This window comes from Euprymna scolopes, chromosome 32 (assembly GCF_053919585.1).
Source record: "Euprymna scolopes isolate OS-2025 chromosome 32, ASM5391958v1, whole genome shotgun sequence".
Classification (NCBI taxonomy): Eukaryota; Metazoa; Mollusca; class Cephalopoda; order Sepiida; family Sepiolidae; genus Euprymna; species Euprymna scolopes.
This window is the reverse complement of record NC_136513.1, coordinates 10,279,676-10,300,025: the sequence shown is the minus strand read 5'-3', so window position 1 is coordinate 10,300,025 and position 20,350 is coordinate 10,279,676. Positions and strand designations below refer to the sequence as shown.

At 33.7% G+C, this 20,350-nt stretch overlaps 1 protein-coding gene across 3 annotated transcripts in view; it reads right to left on the bottom strand.

The window, feature by feature from the left end:
- Positions 1-20,350, bottom strand: part of LOC145256224 (N-terminal kinase-like protein) — a 110,887-nt gene that overhangs the window by 26,591 nt on the left and 63,946 nt on the right. For all 3 annotated transcript variants that reach the window (XM_080114844.1, XM_080114847.1, XM_080114845.1), the window contains 6 exons: positions 19,267-19,425; positions 19,012-19,119; positions 13,489-13,602; positions 10,130-10,222; positions 7,670-7,732; positions 3,157-3,345 (listed from right to left, as the gene is read on the bottom strand). In XM_080114844.1, coding sequence (XP_079970970.1) covers positions 3,157-3,345; positions 7,670-7,732; positions 10,130-10,222; positions 13,489-13,602; positions 19,012-19,119; positions 19,267-19,425 — 726 coding nt within the window. The remainder of the gene's footprint in view (positions 1-3,156; positions 3,346-7,669; positions 7,733-10,129; positions 10,223-13,488; positions 13,603-19,011; positions 19,120-19,266; positions 19,426-20,350) is intronic.

Genomic DNA, 20,350 nt, shown 5'->3' with positions numbered 1-20,350 from the left:
CTTAAATAACACTGGCAATATGGAGAAAGAGAGCTCTGCTGCATGGGCAACAGCCTATCCCCTTAACATCTTGCTCAGGCACTGTGCCCTGGAAAGGACACTCCAGCACCTCCAAACCACAAGAAATAATCCAGTTACTGTGAGTCACTGCTCAAATTGGCATAGCACAGATGCTTAGGAGCTCATTTCTGCCAGTGGGAGTGACCATCGTACTCCCATTGAGTAACTACTGCCCACTTAATCCAGGCAGCCCTTGTCAGTTAGGTGCTATTCCATTATGAACCAGATGCCTTACTAGGTGTGCAAGGCTTAGGACTTAGAAAAGTATGACAGGTAGTCTATAAATCATATTTATATTTATTATTTTGAATAAGTGGCACTCGTTTTCACAAAGGTTGAATGACCTGTAGAATGAGATGTTTGTCTGACCAAGGCTGGAAGGCACAAGTCTCATATACACCGTCATTTACTGAAAGTTCCCAAAAGGAGTCATCCAGCCCAGACAGCCACATTGATTCTACTACCTAATAACTCTTACTAAGATCAACTGCCCACCTCAAACGTTAAACTTGCCCTCTATCTTCTCCCTCTTCAGCCTGGTTCTGATCACCCCGCCTTATCATTTCATGAGATCCCTACACTCTTAACTAGTTCTGACCTTTTATTGCTGGTCCATATTTCAATTACACAGAGGTTTACCAGAAGATACAATCTGGACAGTCTCATTAGGGGTTTTATCTAGCAATCATCTAGGAAAATTACTTTTTCCCCACAAAAGCCGATCCCAGTGTCTTTCCCATTTAATGAGGCACTTATTTTTGCCAACAAAGAGAAGATCTCTTGGGTGGTCTGACTCTGGCTAGAGAAATTTCCAACTTTCTACACCCTGCTCTTACTTTATTCAAGCATCTATCACTGCAACATCTGCCATTCACATGCCAACACATGTTTGCAACAGTTGCAGCTGCAGAGATGTGGATTCTTTCTTCTCTCTTGTGGCTGGAATGATGGAATCAATTAAAAGAACAACAAATGGTTAATGCAAAAATAATCTCGTTTTTTTTGACGTTCAACTTCAAAAGATCATAACTCCTTTCATAATAAACCTTATTAATTGAAACAAGAACCATTAGAATCGACACATTTTTGTCAACGTAAAACAATTTATTTATCCCATTAGTATAGAAATCCGGAGTTCTGGAAGCAATGAAGTCATTGAACGCCGATTTGGCATCATCTCGGATTTTTTAAGCATTTTTCGTGCAGGAAGTTGTCAAGATGCTTGAAAAAATGATAATCGGTAGGCAAGAGGTCCGATGAATATGGTGGATGAGGCAGAGTCTCGTAGCTCAATTCGTTCAGCTTCTGCAGGGTCAGTGTAGCAACATGCGGGCAAGCCTTGTCATAAAAGAAAATTGGTCCCTTCATATTGACCAATCTCAGGTACATACATTGGAGCTTCTGGTGCATTTCATCAATTTGCTGGCAGTACTTCAGCGCCATAATCGTTTCACCCGGATTCAAGGAGCTGTGATGGATGTGAGCGGCCGCAGACCACCAAACAGTCACCATAACCTGTTTTTGGTGCAATTTCAGCTTTGGGAAGTGTTCTGGAGCTTCTCCAGCATCCACCACTGTGCCGAACATCGTCGGTTGTCATAGAGGATCCACTTCTCATCACGTCACAATCCACTTAAGAAATGCGTTGTTTTTGTTGTACAGAAGGAGCGTAGGAGACACCTTAAAACAACAATGTTTTTGATTAGTGTTCAATTCATGCGGCACCCATTTATCTAACTTTTTGAAGTTCCCTATTTGCTTTAAATAGAAAATGACTGTTGAGTGGTCCACCTTGAGTTCATCAGCAACTTCTTGTGTGGTTTTGCAAGGATCGGCTTCAATTAAGGTTTTCAAATGTTTGTTATCAACCACAGTTAGCCGGCCTGTTACGACCGTCTTCATCTTCGAGGCTCTCATCACCATTGCAAAATTTCTTAAACTACCATTGTACCACACGTTCGTTATGGTTCCTGCCAAAATGCATCATTGATATCATGAGCTGTCTCGGCAGCTTTTTGGCCTAGTTTGAACTGGAACAAGAAAATCGTGTGGATTTGAATTTTGTCCATGCCATCGAAAAACCTGCCAAAAAATGAATGAAGAGATTGAGAACGGTAACGAATAACACGATTCGATAGAGTGAAAGATGCGCTTCAAAATGATATATTACATGGCTATATATATCAATGAATTAATTCAGAAATCATATATAAAAGTAACATGTAAGAAAACGATATTGTTTTTGCACCAACCTAATAACTACCATTTTCTCTGGGATTTGATTTATTTTTTTACAGTAATTCACATCAAGTACATCTAAATGAAGTGCGTCTTTCTGGCTATCTTACTTTTATGCTATTACAAGTACATATCAACCTAACTTCTAATTTTACTTCTAATGAAAACCTTCATTTTCTTATTGAACTAAACTTACATGAAGTTTTCCATTTTTAACCTGGGATGTTGCCTTGGGATTGTAAATAAAATGTTCAACATTATACTCAGCATAATCAGATATTCAACAACTAATCCTGCTGTATGTGAAGTTGCTAACAAACAAACAAATCTATTATATAAAGCACAGTTGTCTGCTAAAACTCTACAACAGGACGAATGCTCACAAAGTTGGTATTTTCTTGATTGATGCTGCCCCAGATGAATAATATCTAACATTTAAATAAAAAAAATCTATTAATTCTTTGACAGTAAACTGATGCAGATTTGGTCCAGAGGGATTCTGTTTTCCAGCTACTAAATAAAGGGAAGTAACCAGGTTATTTTTCATGGAATTAATCCCCTTTATGCTAACTTATTCCTCAAGTTGTTTGTTTGTATATTTGTGTGTGTGTGCGTGTGTGTGCCCAGAGAGAGGAATGCACTTCACAGAAAGGAAAGGGAATTGGGGAGAGGTGGAAGAAAAATAAAGAAACAATAGAAGTGTTAAGATAAATATGTTACATTTTTGCCCTGGGCAATGCTGAGTAACCTTACTGGTAATCTTTTCTTTATTCGGGGAGTGGATGGCAATGATATGGAAACAAGGTGTAAGTCAAATATGACATTCTTGCAACCAGATGTAAAGATCAATTCACATACCTGTTCGCGTACACCTTTGTCTGGATCCAAGGTCATGAGCGATAGTGCAGGTAAGAGTCTTGAAGAGACCTCAGAGAGACTGTAATAGTTTTGAGTTGCAGCCATGGCCAGAATGCCCGCTTGTCGTGCTGGAGGAAACGGATCTTTCAAAGCTCGCAGAAATGCTGAACAGATGATCTTTTGACGTATCTGTTCAAAACAAAAAAAAAAAAAAGAAAGAAAAAACAGAAATAGCAATGAGTACTTTTTTTGTTAAGAAAAGAATTTCTACTGATTAAAATGTGATTCAACAATAAGATTTTCATGCTTTAATTTTGATTTTTTCTAATATGCATTATTATACTAGTAGGGTTAACAGGCATTGTCCAGATTAGTTGGGATAACATCATAGGCAACACTCAAGTAAATACGAAAGAGTACTTTTTATAGGTATACTTATATTTATGGAGAAGAAAAGGCGTTCTTCTCCCTTTTGTTCAATTAAAAACATAAAGCATAACTCATTACTAAGGCTGTGACAACAGCATATTCTTTTCATTATTTTGACTCTCAAGTATATATCTGACACAGTAAGACACAGTCAATATAAAAACATATAAGATAATAATGGATATATACTCAAGAGTCAAAACAATGAAAAGAATATTACATACCCTATAATGTCTTCTATATTTGGATTATTATTCGGACTACTGTTCTCATTTTTGAATGTTATTTTTACCTCCAACCTTCTTCAGGTGTATCTTGTCAAACTTTGGGAGTCTTTCTGTTGAACTTGGGAATCTTCACCGAATTTCAAACAGAATGATTTATTTCAATCAAATCAATAAGGGTTTTATCACTCAATGTACTCTGAACTGAGCTATCTGCTGCCATGTGGGATCCATGTGTTGTATCCGGTTGTCCGTCCATCTTGTTCTTTGGCCTCTTATGTTCACGAGGTGTCCATTCCATTGTTCTAATGTTGTCATGTTGTCTGGTTACGTGCCCTGCCCATCTCTGTTTGGATGTTTTGATGGCAGTATTGATGTCAATAACTTTTTATGCTTTCTTTAATCCACGGGAATAGCATGCCCTCGTTCCATCAGCTATGACTGGGTAGAAGCCCTAAGTAATTCGCTATTGTATTTTGAATGCCACATGCATTCACTGAGGATCGAACCTTCAACCTTCACAAGAGCATCACTTAAAACTGAATTTTACCAAGAACTTTATCCACTATGCCATGGGTTTTTGCATGAATTGAATAAAGGGTTCTGTTCATGCAAATTCCGAAAGATTCCCGAGTTTGACAAGATACACCTGAAGAAAGTCGGAGGTTACATCGACAGAAACATTATGAAAATAACACTCAAGATGAAAACAGTAGTCCAAAAAATCCATGTAATCCAAATAATCAATCCTCATCTCAAAAATTCAGAAATATAATGTCTTTTATATTTGTTCAAAATTTCATTAAAAATCTGTCCAGTAGTTTGTGAATCCATTGTAAAAGTTGGCGTTAAGTTTAGAGTTAGGAGTGGATAGAGTAACTTCTTTGATTACAAATCAACAAAGTGTTATCACTGCCAACCAAAAGAAAAGTCTACCAGGCATGTGTATGCAGTGTGATTATGTCTGGAAGTGAAAACTGGCCAGAGTGGGTTAAGTAGTACCTAAATTTCAACTCCCACCATCTATATAATGTAAAAAAAAAAAGGATTTGTTCGGTGCTTACAACACCATGCCAGAACAATATGTAGCGACAACAACACATACCAGGACGAGTTGGACAACCTAAAAATAACTCTCTACTGAAATTACTCCCAATGAGCATCATATAGGGTCTGGAAAACCTAGAGAAAACACTAAAGGACAATACCTGAAAACTTGCCACAGTGCACACCATACATAAAGAGCTTGTCTAAAAAAAATTTTTAAATATGCAGTCCATATGATATCAGAACAATATTCAGGTGAATTATATATTATTATTATTATTATTATTGAATGTAAATAGTTAATTATTAGAATAGTTTCCATAACTTGATAATTAACTATTTTTATCAGTTTGTTTTGCGTTGTATTTACTGTGAGACTTAACTCAAACAGGAAATAAAATCAATTTCCTGCAAAAGCTAACATGGAGGGATACACATACGATTAAGGAAGCTAACTGAACCTATCCAGGTTGCATGTTGCACCAGAAGAAGAGATCCATTCCAAGTTTAAAAAGAAATGTTTGTTTTTTTGTTTTTAATAATGTGTTGCCACTTATTAAGGCTTAGAGTCCACTCAAGTATAAATTAGATGGCTGAAGTGACAATTGAATAATGATGATTATGAGAGGATTGAAAATCTCAACATACCATTCACTCAAAAGAACTGACTCAGAAAGCATGGAATGTTTGGTTTAAAATACAAAACGAAAACAAATAGTATTCCTTTCCTCACCAGTTATTATAGATGCCACAGGGCTTATGAAGAAGAACCTGAAGTTCTACCTAACTAATATTCCTGGTGAACCAAGTGCAAGAGTAATCCAGACAATCAGACAATTGCACTTAAGGAAACAGCAAGGATACTAAAAAGAGCTCTCGGTTGGTTTCAATAAAAAGCAGGGCAATGTTGGCAGCTGGTTTGGCTGCCCCATACCCAGCATTACAATCTTCAAAGAAAGAAAATGCAAAAAAAATTACTATCAGCAGAGGTAACACAGTAATTATAACTTCTCCCCTTTTTTAAATTTATCCATTTCCTCCTTGCGTCTACCTTCCTATTAAAATGTTTTCTCCTGTCTCCTTTTTGAATGTTATTTATTTCATCCTTTGTAAAATTGATAACATCAATATGAAGTGTCAAACCCTTTTTCTTTCATATCTACACAGCATAGTCCAGGGAGTATTAATGTCATTTTAGTTTCAGTTTTTGAATTTAAAAACTGTGCAAGTCATGAAGAGATGCCACAAAAGCTTAAAATGTAAGGGAAATAACTCATATTCTTATCTTCAAGTTAAAATAGGAATCATCTCTTATATTTTGACATTTTAGGTTATTTAAAATTGTCCCTACTGTAACACTCTTCCTTGCTGAAATAATTATTTTCAAAAAAAGTAACTGAAGTGAATTACACTTTTTTGTGTAAAGAACATGCTACAATTATAACAAATACAAATTGACTATTTACTCTTGTTGGTTATACCACACAAACATATTTACCAATGAGAGTAAATAACTAACCATTATGAAATTTGGAACACAGTTCCTAGGCATAAGGATAGACAATGTAGATTATATTTAGTTTAGTTTAATTTTTCTAGAATGCAATGTGGACTAACATATTTTTGGACTAAGTTACAGCATGGAGGCATATGAAGCTTGATCCTGCGCGATTTCATGGATTTCGATGACAATAAAAATATAGGAGTGTGAAATATTCGTTGATCATTCAATCCAGGGCAACGTCGGGTCTCCCTGCTAGTATATATATATATGTTTGTGTGGTATAACCAACGAGAGTAAATAACTAACCATTATGACATTTGAAACACCATTCCTAAGCATAAGGATCGATAATGTGGACAATATTTAGTTTAATTTAATTTTATGCAAAAGAAAGATCTTTGCAAAAATAATGCTACTTCCAATGTTGATGAAATTTTGATAATAGTAAGTATTAGACATCAACTATTAAATATTCATCAAATATGAATTTCTTTGGAGTATTTTAAAGAGACTCAAAATAATATGAGCATAACTTTCCAATTATAAATTAAAATATTTCAGATTTGCATTAAATTTGATCTACACTCATTGCACATTAATTAATCCCGATTACCTGAATTACAATTTCTTCTTAAGATACCTTAAGCCTCACATTTTAGACATTTTTCAGGAATCAAAATGATTTTGTAGATTTTGATCAAAATTAGAGTAAGGATTCTCAACATCAGGTTTAGTAGAATGTATATCTTGCTTTTATTCTTCATCAGGGGGCATAAGAGTGGTGCAAAACTGTTCTGTTTGGTAAATTCATATTATTTTTATTAATTATTATTTTTATTAATTAGCAGACTGTGTGTCCTGGTGTGGTTATTCTGTTAGTTATTAATAAATAAATAAAATCTGAATCTGTAAACCACAATAAAAACAGTTACAACATTTTAAAAACAACCTTCAATTATTCTTAACCCTTAGGTTATGCTGGCTGTTAATTTTTTAACACCTAGTTTTTACTATTACAAACAATTACAACAATGGTCCTCACAGACTATGGAATGCTTCTTTGCCCTAACTGCATTAATTAATGAATGAAACCATGCTTAAAACTCATGTTTGAATGTTTGTATAGTTTTTTGATAAAAAAATATTTTTTTTCAAAGACCCTAGACTTGATTTTATGTGATGTGAAAAAATTCACACCCATTGTAGGCAATGTACTTAAAAATACCATCGTAGCCCAAGGGTAAAAGCCAATATCTGTGGTTAAGAATATTCTAAATTAATAAAAAAAAAATGATTTAAAAAATCCCACCTGAGGATTGAGGTAACCAGCGATTTTACCAAGACAGACAGTTGTGTTTGTTCGGATTCCACCCTGGTGAAAAGAAAGCATAAAAAGAAGAATTTTAAAAGAACAAATATATAAACGATATTAAAAAAAAAAAAAAAAAAATTGGAAATTATAAAACATTTATGATACCTATAAAAAATTTAAGACAATTATAAAACAATGATAAAAAATTTAAGACAATTATAAAATATCTACAATAATTATAAAAGCATTTAAAACAATTATAAAACAACTACAACAATTAAAAATTATCTACAATTAAAAATTATCTACAACAATTAAAAATTATCTACAACAATTATAAAGGATTTATGACAATTATAAAATATCTACAACAATTATAAAATATCTACAACAATTATAAAGCAATAGCAATGGCCAACGACTCTTTATCTGAGAGTCCATCTTTCAAACTTCTTGGCCTAACGTTCACAGGAAACATGAGTTGGAACAATTATATTGAAGGCATTGCCAGGGCCGCTGCAAGAAAGGTGGGCTCTCTCTACCGTGCTAGAAAACTACTAACACCCGAAAGTATCCTGTACCTCTATAAGGCCACCATTCGCCCATGTATGGAGTATTGCTGCCACATCTGGGCTGGTGCATCTGCTACTAGTCTCTCGCTCCTTGACAAGGTTCAAAAGAGAGTCGCAAACCTGATAGGCCCTGAACTGGCATCTAAGCTTCAGCCTCTGTCCCATCGACGAAATGTTGCATCCCTCTGCCTTTTCTACAAGTATTTTAGTGGTGAATGCTCTGACAAACTGCAATCACTTGTGCCCCCACGACGTGAGCACCCTCGACAAACCCGACAGGCTGCTAAATCCCACCCCCACACTGTAGAGATCCCTAGATGTAAAAGATCTTTTTACTCCAATAGTTTCTTCCCCAGAACCGCTAGACTCTGGAATTCCATTCCAGGTCCCTGCTTCCCCAACAATACTGACGTGCAGAAGTTCAAGTATAACGTGAACCGACATCTTGCTGCCCAAATCCCTACATAGTACCCCAGTAGTTGTTGCCCCTGATTGTAGCCCCCTACACCAAAGTGGCAATTTGCCTTGTTTGGGGTGAAAATGTAATTAAAAAAAAAAAAAAAAAAAAAAAATCATCTACAACAATTATAAATCATCTACAACAATTTATGATGATTAGAAAACATTTAAATTGATATTTTAAAAAGAATCATTTTTACTCCCACAGGATTTCTGAATTCTTTGATTTTCCACAAACTGTTTTAGAAAATTCCCTAAATGTAAGCATAAATTCATATGATCCAGCATGGTATACCTTTTTTAACTGGCTCAATACTATTATTGGCATTGGTATCTTCTTTCTAGAATCATGTACTTATAGGCGGGACGACATATAGGTTATAATCAGTTAACTATTGTAATGTTACACGTGTAGACCCAACACGTTGTAGCAGAATACATTGCAAGGAATATATGTAACAGAGCGCATATGAGCACATGGGAAAATATTAGTAGGAGCTATAAGATAACTGGCTTGCGAATATATTAGCAACAGTAGCCGAAAAAAAAAAGGCACATATGCAAATTAGGAAGTGTGTGTGAGTTTGTGTGACAAAAAAAAAAAAAGAAGAAAGGACACCAGGTGGTCAGCAGAAGAAAAAATGTAGTTGAAAAAGATGGACGTGTAATGTCGAAGACATGAAATGGCTGTCTGCGACTGGCATGTATTAGAGCAGAAAGAAATACACAATTCAGGGGAGATGGGTATGCGGCCCTGCAGTTTCAGCGAGAGACTTTTTAAGCTGGTGTCAAGACGGCAGGGTTTTGTTAATCTCATGACAGATGAAATTAACAGTTAAAAAAAAAAAAAAACAAGAAGCAGGTATTGTAATAGAAATAAATGCCTTTTGCTAAAACAGAAAGAAAAGCCGAGTAGGATTGATTTATTTTTGTTTGTTCTTTTCCCACGGTGTCAGATGGCATGGGGATCCAAGAGAGGTTTGAACTGTAATGAACACAATTGGAATGTAGCGGCCACATTACACATAGGACAAGTAATAACTGGACTGCTTTTTTTGAATAACAATCACATTTATTTCCTCATTCTCCCTCCATGCGTTACTTTTTTACGGCTGCAAGATTTCTCACATAATTGTCTTCTCTAATATGCTCTCTCTCTCTTTCTTTTCCCTAACAATAACGTCATTTCGCCTGCACATGCATCTGCGCATTACATTGCAAAAAATTTAATCAACACTGAAGGTTTCATTTCTTGAATTGTTTACTGTATATAATTATAGTGAAAGACTTGTGATATGACGATTTTCACATCTGAATTTTCATACTTTCAGGTTCTTGAAACTGAACTTACAATAATGACCTCTGGCCATTTATTTTTGCCCCCAGATCTGGGCTTCTCTTTTGTTGATATTTTCTTTCAACTTACCTGGTCATCTTTGGATTGAAGGCGCGCAAAATGTTTCATTAATTCTTCATTGAGATTTTTATAGTTTAATTTTGCTGATAAATGAAGCATGGCCTAGAGAATTTGAAAAAAAAAAAAATAACAAAAGTTTAGCATGAAAAAAGTTTATTTACAATAAAAAAAAAAGCACTTCATTTTAATCAAAGAAATTTTGTTTGTTTTAAGTATTAATTCTATTAATTCTAATTATATTTTTTTAAAGCCAAAATAATGACCTTATGTTTCTAAATTTTTAAGACGAGGATTAGTAATTTGTATGAATCAAATTATTCAGACTATTGTTCTCATCTTCACAATGTTTCAGGCATTATAACCTCTAACCTTCCTCGGGTGTATCTGGCCGAACTCAGGAATCTGTAAAGAATTTTGAATAAAACCATTTAATCCATTCTTTCTCATTCCTAGAATAACTGATGGAACAAGAGCATGTTATCCTGTGAATTAAATAGAGGGTCTCATCCAAAATTCCATGCAGATTTCCAAATATGACTAAAAGAGTCCCAAGTTTGACAAGATACACCTCAAGAAGGTCAAAGGTTACATCGGCCAAAATGTTGTGAAAGTTACATTCAAAATGAGAACAGTAGTTCGAATAATTCAAATAATATATAACCAAGGCCTATTTTAAAAATAGGCCTCAATAATCACCATCATTTTCAGTTTAACATGTTTTACATGTTGGCATGTATCGAATGGCTTTTAGAAATGGATTTCCGAATTTATCTTTGGTTTCTTTGGAAGTCATTTCTTTAATCAAGGCAAAACTTTTATAGGCTGAATGCCCTTCCTAAAGTCAACCCAGAGAAGTAATACTGGAGTTTTTTTTATCGAGACACTATATATAAGTGATTGCCCACTTCACCTGCTCTAACAAGATGTTAAGGGGTTATTATTTTTTAAACAATATTTCAAGAGAAGACCTCTTTATCAAGTAATTAAGAAAATGGGTTGTCATTTTTTTCTTTCTCACGATATCGGTTTCTGGTCACTTTATTTGTTAGGAATTTATTATTCATTATTAATGTAATATTTTCCATTTTTAAAAATAGTTGAGATCTTTAACATTTTGAAATGAGACATATTCTGCGATGTATTTATTACTTTTAATAGAATGCGACCAAAGAAAAAAACTCTAGCTGATGGATGAACAAACTGACAAAATCTCTATTTATATAAGATATAGAAAATAATGTCTAATTTGTGACTGTTTAAAGTTTGTGTGTGTTCGGACGACAAATTAGAATGAATCTAAGAATCCAATCTAAGGGAAATAACTCCTACATTTTCAGAGAGGAGTTGTTTCCCCCGAACCGTGAATTGGTCCATGGGATTTTCGTATGTAAATACAGCAACGAGAACACGAGGATACCACAAAAGCGGAACGAGAAGCAGGCGAGTCTGCGATTGGGAATGGAGGAACGAACATCGTTCTTCGTAGCAGAGAAATTTCCAATTCAATCTGTTCCCATCTGAGTATATATTTTTATGTAATCGTTTTGTTAACATCAATAAACGTTGTTAACCGATAACGGTTGAATCCAATTTCAGCGTTACAAATTCCAAAGAATTTTTGGAGGATCGACACTATTGCTAAACGAATTAGCGCTAAATAGTATTTAAAATCGACCAATCAGATTAAAAGATGATTTTATGAAGAAGACAAGAAGCGGACATTTTTATTTTCAATTTAGAGGATGGTGATAAAGTAAACAAAATAACCGGCTTCGATATTTTGTTCTATGCTTACAATAGTTATTTTTTAATCAAAAAATACTATCTAGCGCAAAATAATTTGTTTAGCAATAGTGCCGATCCTCAAAAAATTCTCTGGAATTTGTAACGCTAAACTTGGATTCAACCCCGATAACCATTGTTTTGTTTCCCCATCGATGTGATTTATTACCATGTTTTTTTCCTGTTATGAAGGATTTACCCACGTCATAACAGAGTGGCGATGAGATGAGATTAAAACTCAACAAATCAAAAACAGACAAGAATCACACGTGCTGAGAAGAAAAAAAAAACACTCTCTCTGAGATTTGCAAAAAAAAAAGGGGGGATTATCCTTGTATATTGCCAACAAGAACGGAAACTTTCTAACATTCTTTTTTCATTCGTGAACACACGAAGAATAAGGAAATCATTTTTTTTTTTTTTTTAAAGGAAAACAAAGAGTCTTGAAATTTTTTTTTTTTTCTCTCTTTTCGTGAACACACAAAGAAATATTAAAAAAAAAACAAAAAACAAGGAATCTTTTGAAAATTTTTCTTTCTTTCGATAACACACGGGGGAAGAAATAAAAAGAAAAACATCTTTTAAAACATTTTTTTTTCTCGTAAGCACACGAGAAGAAGCAAAAAATCCTTTTGCAATAATTTTATTTCTTTTGGCGAACACACAGAAAAGGAAAAATAAATAAAAATGTCAATCTCCACAGAATTACTTAAACAAATTCTAAACCAACAACAGCAACAGTTTGAAAAAGCTCAATTAAATTTGATAACGACTTTAACACAAAAATTCCAGTCGCAAGACAACGGAAATTCGTCCAGTATTGAGCTTGCGAATACAATTACAGAATTCGCTTATGACACCGATAACGGCTGTACGTTTGAAGTTTGGTTTTCGCATTGATGCCATTTTTAAAGAAAGGTTTTTCCTATTTTTCTTTATTCTACTGGTATTAATCACATTAACACCAAATTTTACTTTTAAAACTTTTGTCACCAAAACCGGATGTATAGTTTATGTATGTCTTTATAAGAGAGTCACTCCTTCTGTTGTTAATACCAATAGAATGAAGAAACAAAAAAAGGTAGCCTTGCTTTGAAAATATATAATTTGTCAAAAGTTTCAGCTTTTAAAATGATTTTATTTATTTAAAAAAATAAAAACAACACATTTGGTTTTCAATTTCCTTTAAATATAAAAATTATGATTTTAAGTAAAAAAAAATTGTTTTCAACTGTGTACCTTGTTAAAAAATATAAAGCTAATTATTCTATATTAAAGATTATAAAAAATGCTGGTTTAAAAAAAAAAACTACTTATTTCTATGTTATTATGTTAATTCTTTACATTTATGAAACCAGTATCCAATTTCAAAAACTCCTTTAGACGTATATGAGATTTGAACTTGGATATTGACATAATAAAAACTAATGTGTTCTCTGCTTTTCTGTCAACCAATCATACATTTCTATTTGCATCCAAGAAAACTATAACTTTTTAATAATATATAAATTATGTAATGCACTTTAAAATATATGATAGACTTTTTAATTACAAACTTTTGATTCAAAATAAGGAATGTTGCTTACTTTAATTGTGCTTTCACGGACAATTGGGTTTGTGTCAACAAAACCCTGAGTGACATGAGGGAAGATCTGCTCATTTACTGTGTTCGTCTGTAAATGCTCCACAAAAAACTCTATCTGCAAAACAAAAGCAAAATAAACATTCCAACATTTTCTATAGAACAAAATTGTTAAAATTAAAATACCATAAAATTTAATAATAATATTAGCAGCACAGGAAATGTGTTTAAATTTTAATTTATTCATACCAATAATATTGTGGAGTCTAAGTTTACATTTGACATTTATAAAAAAGAAATAGGTTTTACTCTTAATTTGTTCATACCAATAATACTGTGGAATCTCCGTTTGCAATTGACATTTATAAAAAAGAAATAGGGTTTATTTTTAATTTGTTCATATCAATAACGCTGGATAGTTCAGCCAGTATGTAGAAAAACAGAACAAAATAAACATAATAATATACATATATTATTACGAATGTGAATAAAAAAAATAAATAAAAAGACATTTATGAAATACAAATGAACAATGAAACAAATCTGCCCTCTGGGTTCGATACATCTTGCTGAAACAGAAAGAATGGGGAGATTCTTTCAAAACCCAGAAAATGTACAATAGACGACTGAACAACGTATGAAAGTAACGAGAACACGAACACGCGTGATAACGTTTGTAAGTTAATTTTATAATAAAATTTAAACTCTGGTGGGAGGGGGGGGGCGATTAAATAAAAAAAAAATTTTAAATTACAAGGAGGTGGAAGTTGGTTGGTTGTTTTTGTTTTACGGCATATCAACCTTTTTCAGGTTATTTAATGCTGAATCTAGTTATTTTGAGGAAAGATTTTTAATAGAGTATATATTTTTTTTTAAGTCAGATTCTATTTAACCCATAGTTCGGACCCTAACAGGTACTACCACTCCGAGTCAGAGTGGACCTGGGAGCAATGGCAATTAAAGGGTGGCTCCACACTCCCCAAGGCCCGCAAGGTGGGGCCTTACCATCGGATATAGTTTTAGGTCATGTCCAGGACCGAGGAGGTGGGAGATGTGTCTTAATCTACTATCTGAAAATGCTAACGAAAAATATATTGATACAAAAAAATACAGCAATACAAACAAAACAATGGCAAAATGAAGTCGCCAACTTAATACGCGAGAGAGAAGTATGCAGAGGGAGGGGACTTACAGTCTTTACTTTTCTTTTTTTTCTTTCATTTCTACATGAAGTTTAACCACCATTCGCTTCAAATGACTATTCATAACATGCAATACTCCTACGTATTATTCATTCAATGTTTCGGTTATTCTTTGCTGTATGTCCTTTTGGTGCACCATGTTCCTTGTGTTTATGGTTGGCATTATCTCTTTTTGTTTCGGTTATTCTCCGCTGTATGTCTTTTTGGCACGCCATGTTCCTCATATTTGTAGGGTCGACATCTATTTCAATGACATTCTCTTTTTGTCGTTGTCAGGTGGAAAATTTCCACATCCGTCGGGCTCGATGAGTCAGCCATGAGTGTTACAAAAATGTCTCTTTTCCCTCTCTCCCTCTCTCTTCTCCGTACTTTTCTTATCCTTCTCTTTCTTTCTTTGTTCGCTTAGTACCAGAACTAAAAGGGGTCAGAAAGTGTGTTGACCGCATAACCTGTCAACCCGCTGGCTGATTCATCTGCTGAACGTCTTTCTCACCTCTCTCTCTTTCTTCTACACTCTCTCCCTTTCTTCTACACTCTCTCTTTTTCTTCTATGTTCATTTTGCCTTAGTGACAATCCAACAACACAAAAAATTGATACATTTTTCATCAGCCTAAAATGAAATTTGGAAATTTTCTTAAAACACATATAATCTAATTTAAGGATTATGTCGCAATATATATATAAATTCACGCATAAATTAGTATACACAACAACACAAACACATACCACACAACTACACACACACACACACATATATATATATATATATATATATATATATAACCCATAAAAACATGTATAAATAAAAAGAAAAGGCACGTGTGCAGTTTAATCAAGACATTAAAAATGAAAATATCGAAAAAAGGTTTTTATATATTTATATTTTTTATATTGTACCGTTATCCGTTTTGGACTGAAGATCTCCTAAAAAATTTTTCACTTAGTTTGATCAAGCAGTTTTTTTTTTACATCAGAAAAACACATTTTTATGACAGTGCGTTGAAGATAGACATCTTGGAATGTTTTGAACATGTCATGAGGAAATAACACTTCCTCCCCATCTTTAATACTAGCTTTTCTTCTTAAAAATCAAACCTTTTGCTCGGTATCATAACAAACTGTTTTTTTTTTTCGCTGTAAAAAAAATAAATAAATAAAAAAATTTACTTGATGAAATTAAGTGAAATTTTTTTTTCAGAGAACTTCATTCCGTAACGGATACGTACAATTTAAACTTTTTTCGATATTTTCATTTTTTAATGTCTTGATTAAACTGTACAAGTACCAAATAAAAACATATATATGTAAAGAATGACTATAATAATAAAAAAATATAGACATAAATTCAGAGATTTAAACTTGCATAAACTCAAATATAAATAAACATAAAAGAACATAACTATGTTATTAAACAAATGCTAACCTGAATAACGAAATTTAAAATATCATCAAAAATATTATATAATATAAAAGTAGTATATAAGAATGGACAAATAAACACAAAAAAAAATACACAAAGTAAAATAAAACAAGACAGAAAGGTTGAAGGTAAGAGAATAAAGTAAAAAGTTACAGTTGTACGAGTAAGGTATGGATAAGACAAAAGTGTTGCAAAGATCATCTTCCCAACACTTTTGTCCTATCCACGCTTTATACTGTACAGCACAATCACGTTGACACACCGGTTCTCGCCAGACCACCAAGTTAAGCAACGTTGAACCTGACCAGTATCCGATCGGTGACCATTTGGGAAGGCTAGGCGCTGTATGTACCTTCTGGGAAGATTGGGCGTAGGGCCAGCACCCTCACCCTGTAAAAAGAACTCCTCACTACAAAAACATCTACAAAAGTTGTAGATGGCCTATGCCTCTCCAGAGGATCAAGGACTATGGATGGATGCCTTATACTAAAACATGGTGAAAAATATCCAAAGTAAAATATTGATATTTTGTACATTTGTCCTAGTGTATTTTTTTTTGCCAGTTTTCTGATCATTTTGTTCTACTAGATGTCACACATCCACTCACTGTCTCTTAAGATTCTGACCATCCCTTTAAATACAATTGTTTGTATCTCTCTTGCACTTGGTTCACTGGATACATTTGTCAGATAGTTTTTTTAAATTCTTTTTCAAGAGTCTGGTTGCTCCCATAATTGCTGGAATGATGGAGATCTTCCTAAGATTCCAATTTCTTTTCATGTTGTACATAAGACTTTGGTATTGTCGAACTGACTTCCTCATCTTGGTTGTTATAGTCACAACGTTTCGGCCGTTTTGCCCTCCGGCCTTCATCAGGTGTTTTGTATCGAACTGGGGAACCGTTTGTTAGGAGTCTCGAACCCAACCCTTTATTATTATTACAGGGGTACCGTGTTTGGACTCCAGCTAGGTTCTGGTACATAGTTGCTGATTCTCTGTTTTGAATGTTACTTTTTCACTGCCTTCGTTCAGGATTGAACTCAGCACCTTTGGGTAACTGTAAATTTTGATACAACCTCAATCAATGAAAACACCTCATCTCAAAAATACAGACAATCACCAAGACTTTGGTATTTCATCATCTTTTCCCTCTTATCTCTGTTTAATCTAGCATCATTGGAGGGACACTAACTTTTACTAAGGTTGCTTCTTTCTCCTTCTTGTCCTATATCACTATGTTAGCTTTAATAGCTCTGTGTGTTTTTTAGGTACATAGCTGTAGGAATTGCATAGTGATCGTAGATGATGTACGACTTATTTCCAACTATTTTTTCTGGATTTGCTGTTCCCAGGATTTGCTGCTCCATTTGATATTCAACTTTTTACAGATCATCCAATGGAGATATTTGCCCTCCATTGTGTTAAAGAACCTTTCAGCTGGATGCCAGGTGATTCACACTTCCTACATCTGTGTGGCAACTGAGCTATTTCCATAGCAGACTTGTTTTCTGATACTGTCTCATTTTTAAGACAATCTTGTCCAAAATGTTTGGCCAGTTTTATGATGGAGGTTGTTCTGCTGGCTCTTTCTTTCGTGATGTTGATGTACCATCATGAGATTTAGATTCTGGGAGCTCATCAGATATTGCCCGGTGCTCAAAATACTGGCATGATGTTGACAGACAATTTCTGAGAAAACCCATACATGTTGCTCCTTTGAGCAGATACAGCATAGATATAGTATGTTATTCAATACAGTGTCAAGATTTTCTTCATTTTAGTGTCTAGTCTGTTTATGTCCCTTTGAGGCCAGTCAGCAATGCCAGAGCTATATATTATCACAGGCATTGCTAGTTGGTTAATGGCAGTTATTTTGTGTTTTTTGTTTGTAATCACTGTTTTACAAAGTTTCTTTATATGCCATATATATTCACTGGCAATTTTTTTTTCTCTTATTTTGGCATATTCAATTGGATCATTCATTTCTATGCTAAGGTATTTGTATTTTTCTTGCTCTTCTAAGTCCTTCATGTTAGTGTCATTATTAAGCTGTATGTTTTTCATTTGAACCTTCTTCCCAGCTATGATAGAGTACTTGGCACATTTGTCCAGACCAAACTTCATTCCAATATCTTGGGAGAAGGTAGGTATGACCTGCAAGAGTCAACTTAGATCAGCAATCTGAGCTGGCATACAGCTTGAGGTCATCCATGAAGGGTAGGTGGTTAACTGTTTTGTCCGGGTCTTATTGGTGGCTCTGGCTCAGGTTGTATACACCTTAGGGTTTGTGTTCCTTGATAAAGCGCTGGTTGAGTTTGAATAAAATAAATACTTATTAGATATGTCTGAAGCCAAAACAACGCATTACAAAATAAACAGATATTTATTTTGGTTGAAATTGATACCGAAATTCATAAATTTATTTCGAAGATATACTTCATCATCAGTATCTTTTGTTTTTGTTTTTTTGCCATGTTGTTGTTGGAGCATAGAATTAGTAGAAGTCTGTTGTTTTTACGGTAGTCTTTTCAAATGTCAGGAAAAAAAAAGTGGCTACTATTTGAGATTGTGTCTCTCAGGGGACGTCTATTTTGTTGTTTAAAAAAAGACATTTATTGATTTAAATTTCATCATTTCGTAATTGATTGATTTAATTGCAAAACTGATTTTTGTCCTATATAACAGGTAATGATGTAAATATTTTCTTACCAAAATTAGGAGAAAATGCAGCGATTGTTGACATAATACAGAAAGAAAAGGGTGAAAAAAAAACGTCAACAAATAACTTTTACCAAAGGCAAGAAAAGTTATTTCACTTTTTATAACCTTTCAAAATCCTTAGACAATATTCTATGAATAACCTATTCAAAATGAAATGGACATGTTGAAAATTAAAATACTTACTTGTTGAAGAAGTTTCACTCGGGTCGCACGATCAGGAGATGAAAAAAGTTTCACAACACACGGAACAATCTTTTTTTGATATTCTTCCGTATCAAGTAATTTGCCAACCTGTATGACATAAAAACAATACTTAAATCATGGGTTGGCTTGGTTGGTTAATTTTTATATAATACTAGCATGGCTACACGGTACTGCCTGGGGTCATAAAATAAAAAAAGGAAAGGGAAAAAAAAAGAAAGAAAGGCATTCTTTTACCTTGAAGAGTGGTGCCAAAACTGCAGAACCAGCGTTACCATATTGGAAAGCATCAAGCAACTGTGGAAGAATTTTGTGCTTGCAGAACTGCTTTGGGAAGGAATCGATGGCGGGTGTTAGGCAATTGAAGAATTTGTTTTTAGCTGCTTGATCTTGAATCTGAAGAAAGAACATTTTTTAAATTCATAAAATAGAATGTACTGTTGGGATAATTAATCAGAATTGACAATCGAATAAATCAGAACTTTGTGGGTTATCTGAATCCGTATTGGAAAAATTTGTGTCTATTTTCCAATGCAGAAAACGATTCTTTTCATTGTTTTTATTTATTTGTTTTTGGTAAAAAACTTCATTTTCTATGGCTTGTATAAATAATGAAATGATAAATCTTTAATGATTTAAAACTGTCAGAAAAACTAAAATCTATAGATCATCTCCATAAGTATACTTCTACATGTACGAAATTATATGTACATATTTCATGGTTTCCCCTAAAACAAGAAATTTAAAAGAATCAGAATCAATAATTGTTTCGGAATTTGGCATTTAGAACAGTATCGGTAATTGTATTGGAATCAGGAAAATATTGAAATACTCCCCACGAATAAAAAGCGATAATGCAAACAAAGAGTTAAATTCCTCTTTGTGAATAGCTCATGGTTTTTATATGGACCATTTTGAAATCCATGTTCCTGGAAGGAATACTTTAACAAAAATAACAACAAAGAAAATTTAAGCTAATATCTTATTTATCAAATAAAATTCTTTGTCACAGAATAGCATTCTCAAAACTTTCAACATTGAGTTAATCTATACAACAGTAAACAGTATCAGAAAAAGTCTGAATACAGCTGGATTCACTTACCAAATTGTAGGTGCCAACTGGTAGGTGCCAACCATTGTAATCAAAGCAACCAAATACGATTATTGCTTTTTTTTTCTTTGAAAAAACAAGATTTTTATTTCGGTCACTACCTGCGGTGAAACATTTTCTGACTAACAATTTAGTTAGATCTGCAAGTGAAAATTAGGATCTGCTGCTTAAGACAACAAAATTAAAAATAATAAATATTTGGTGCTTGCC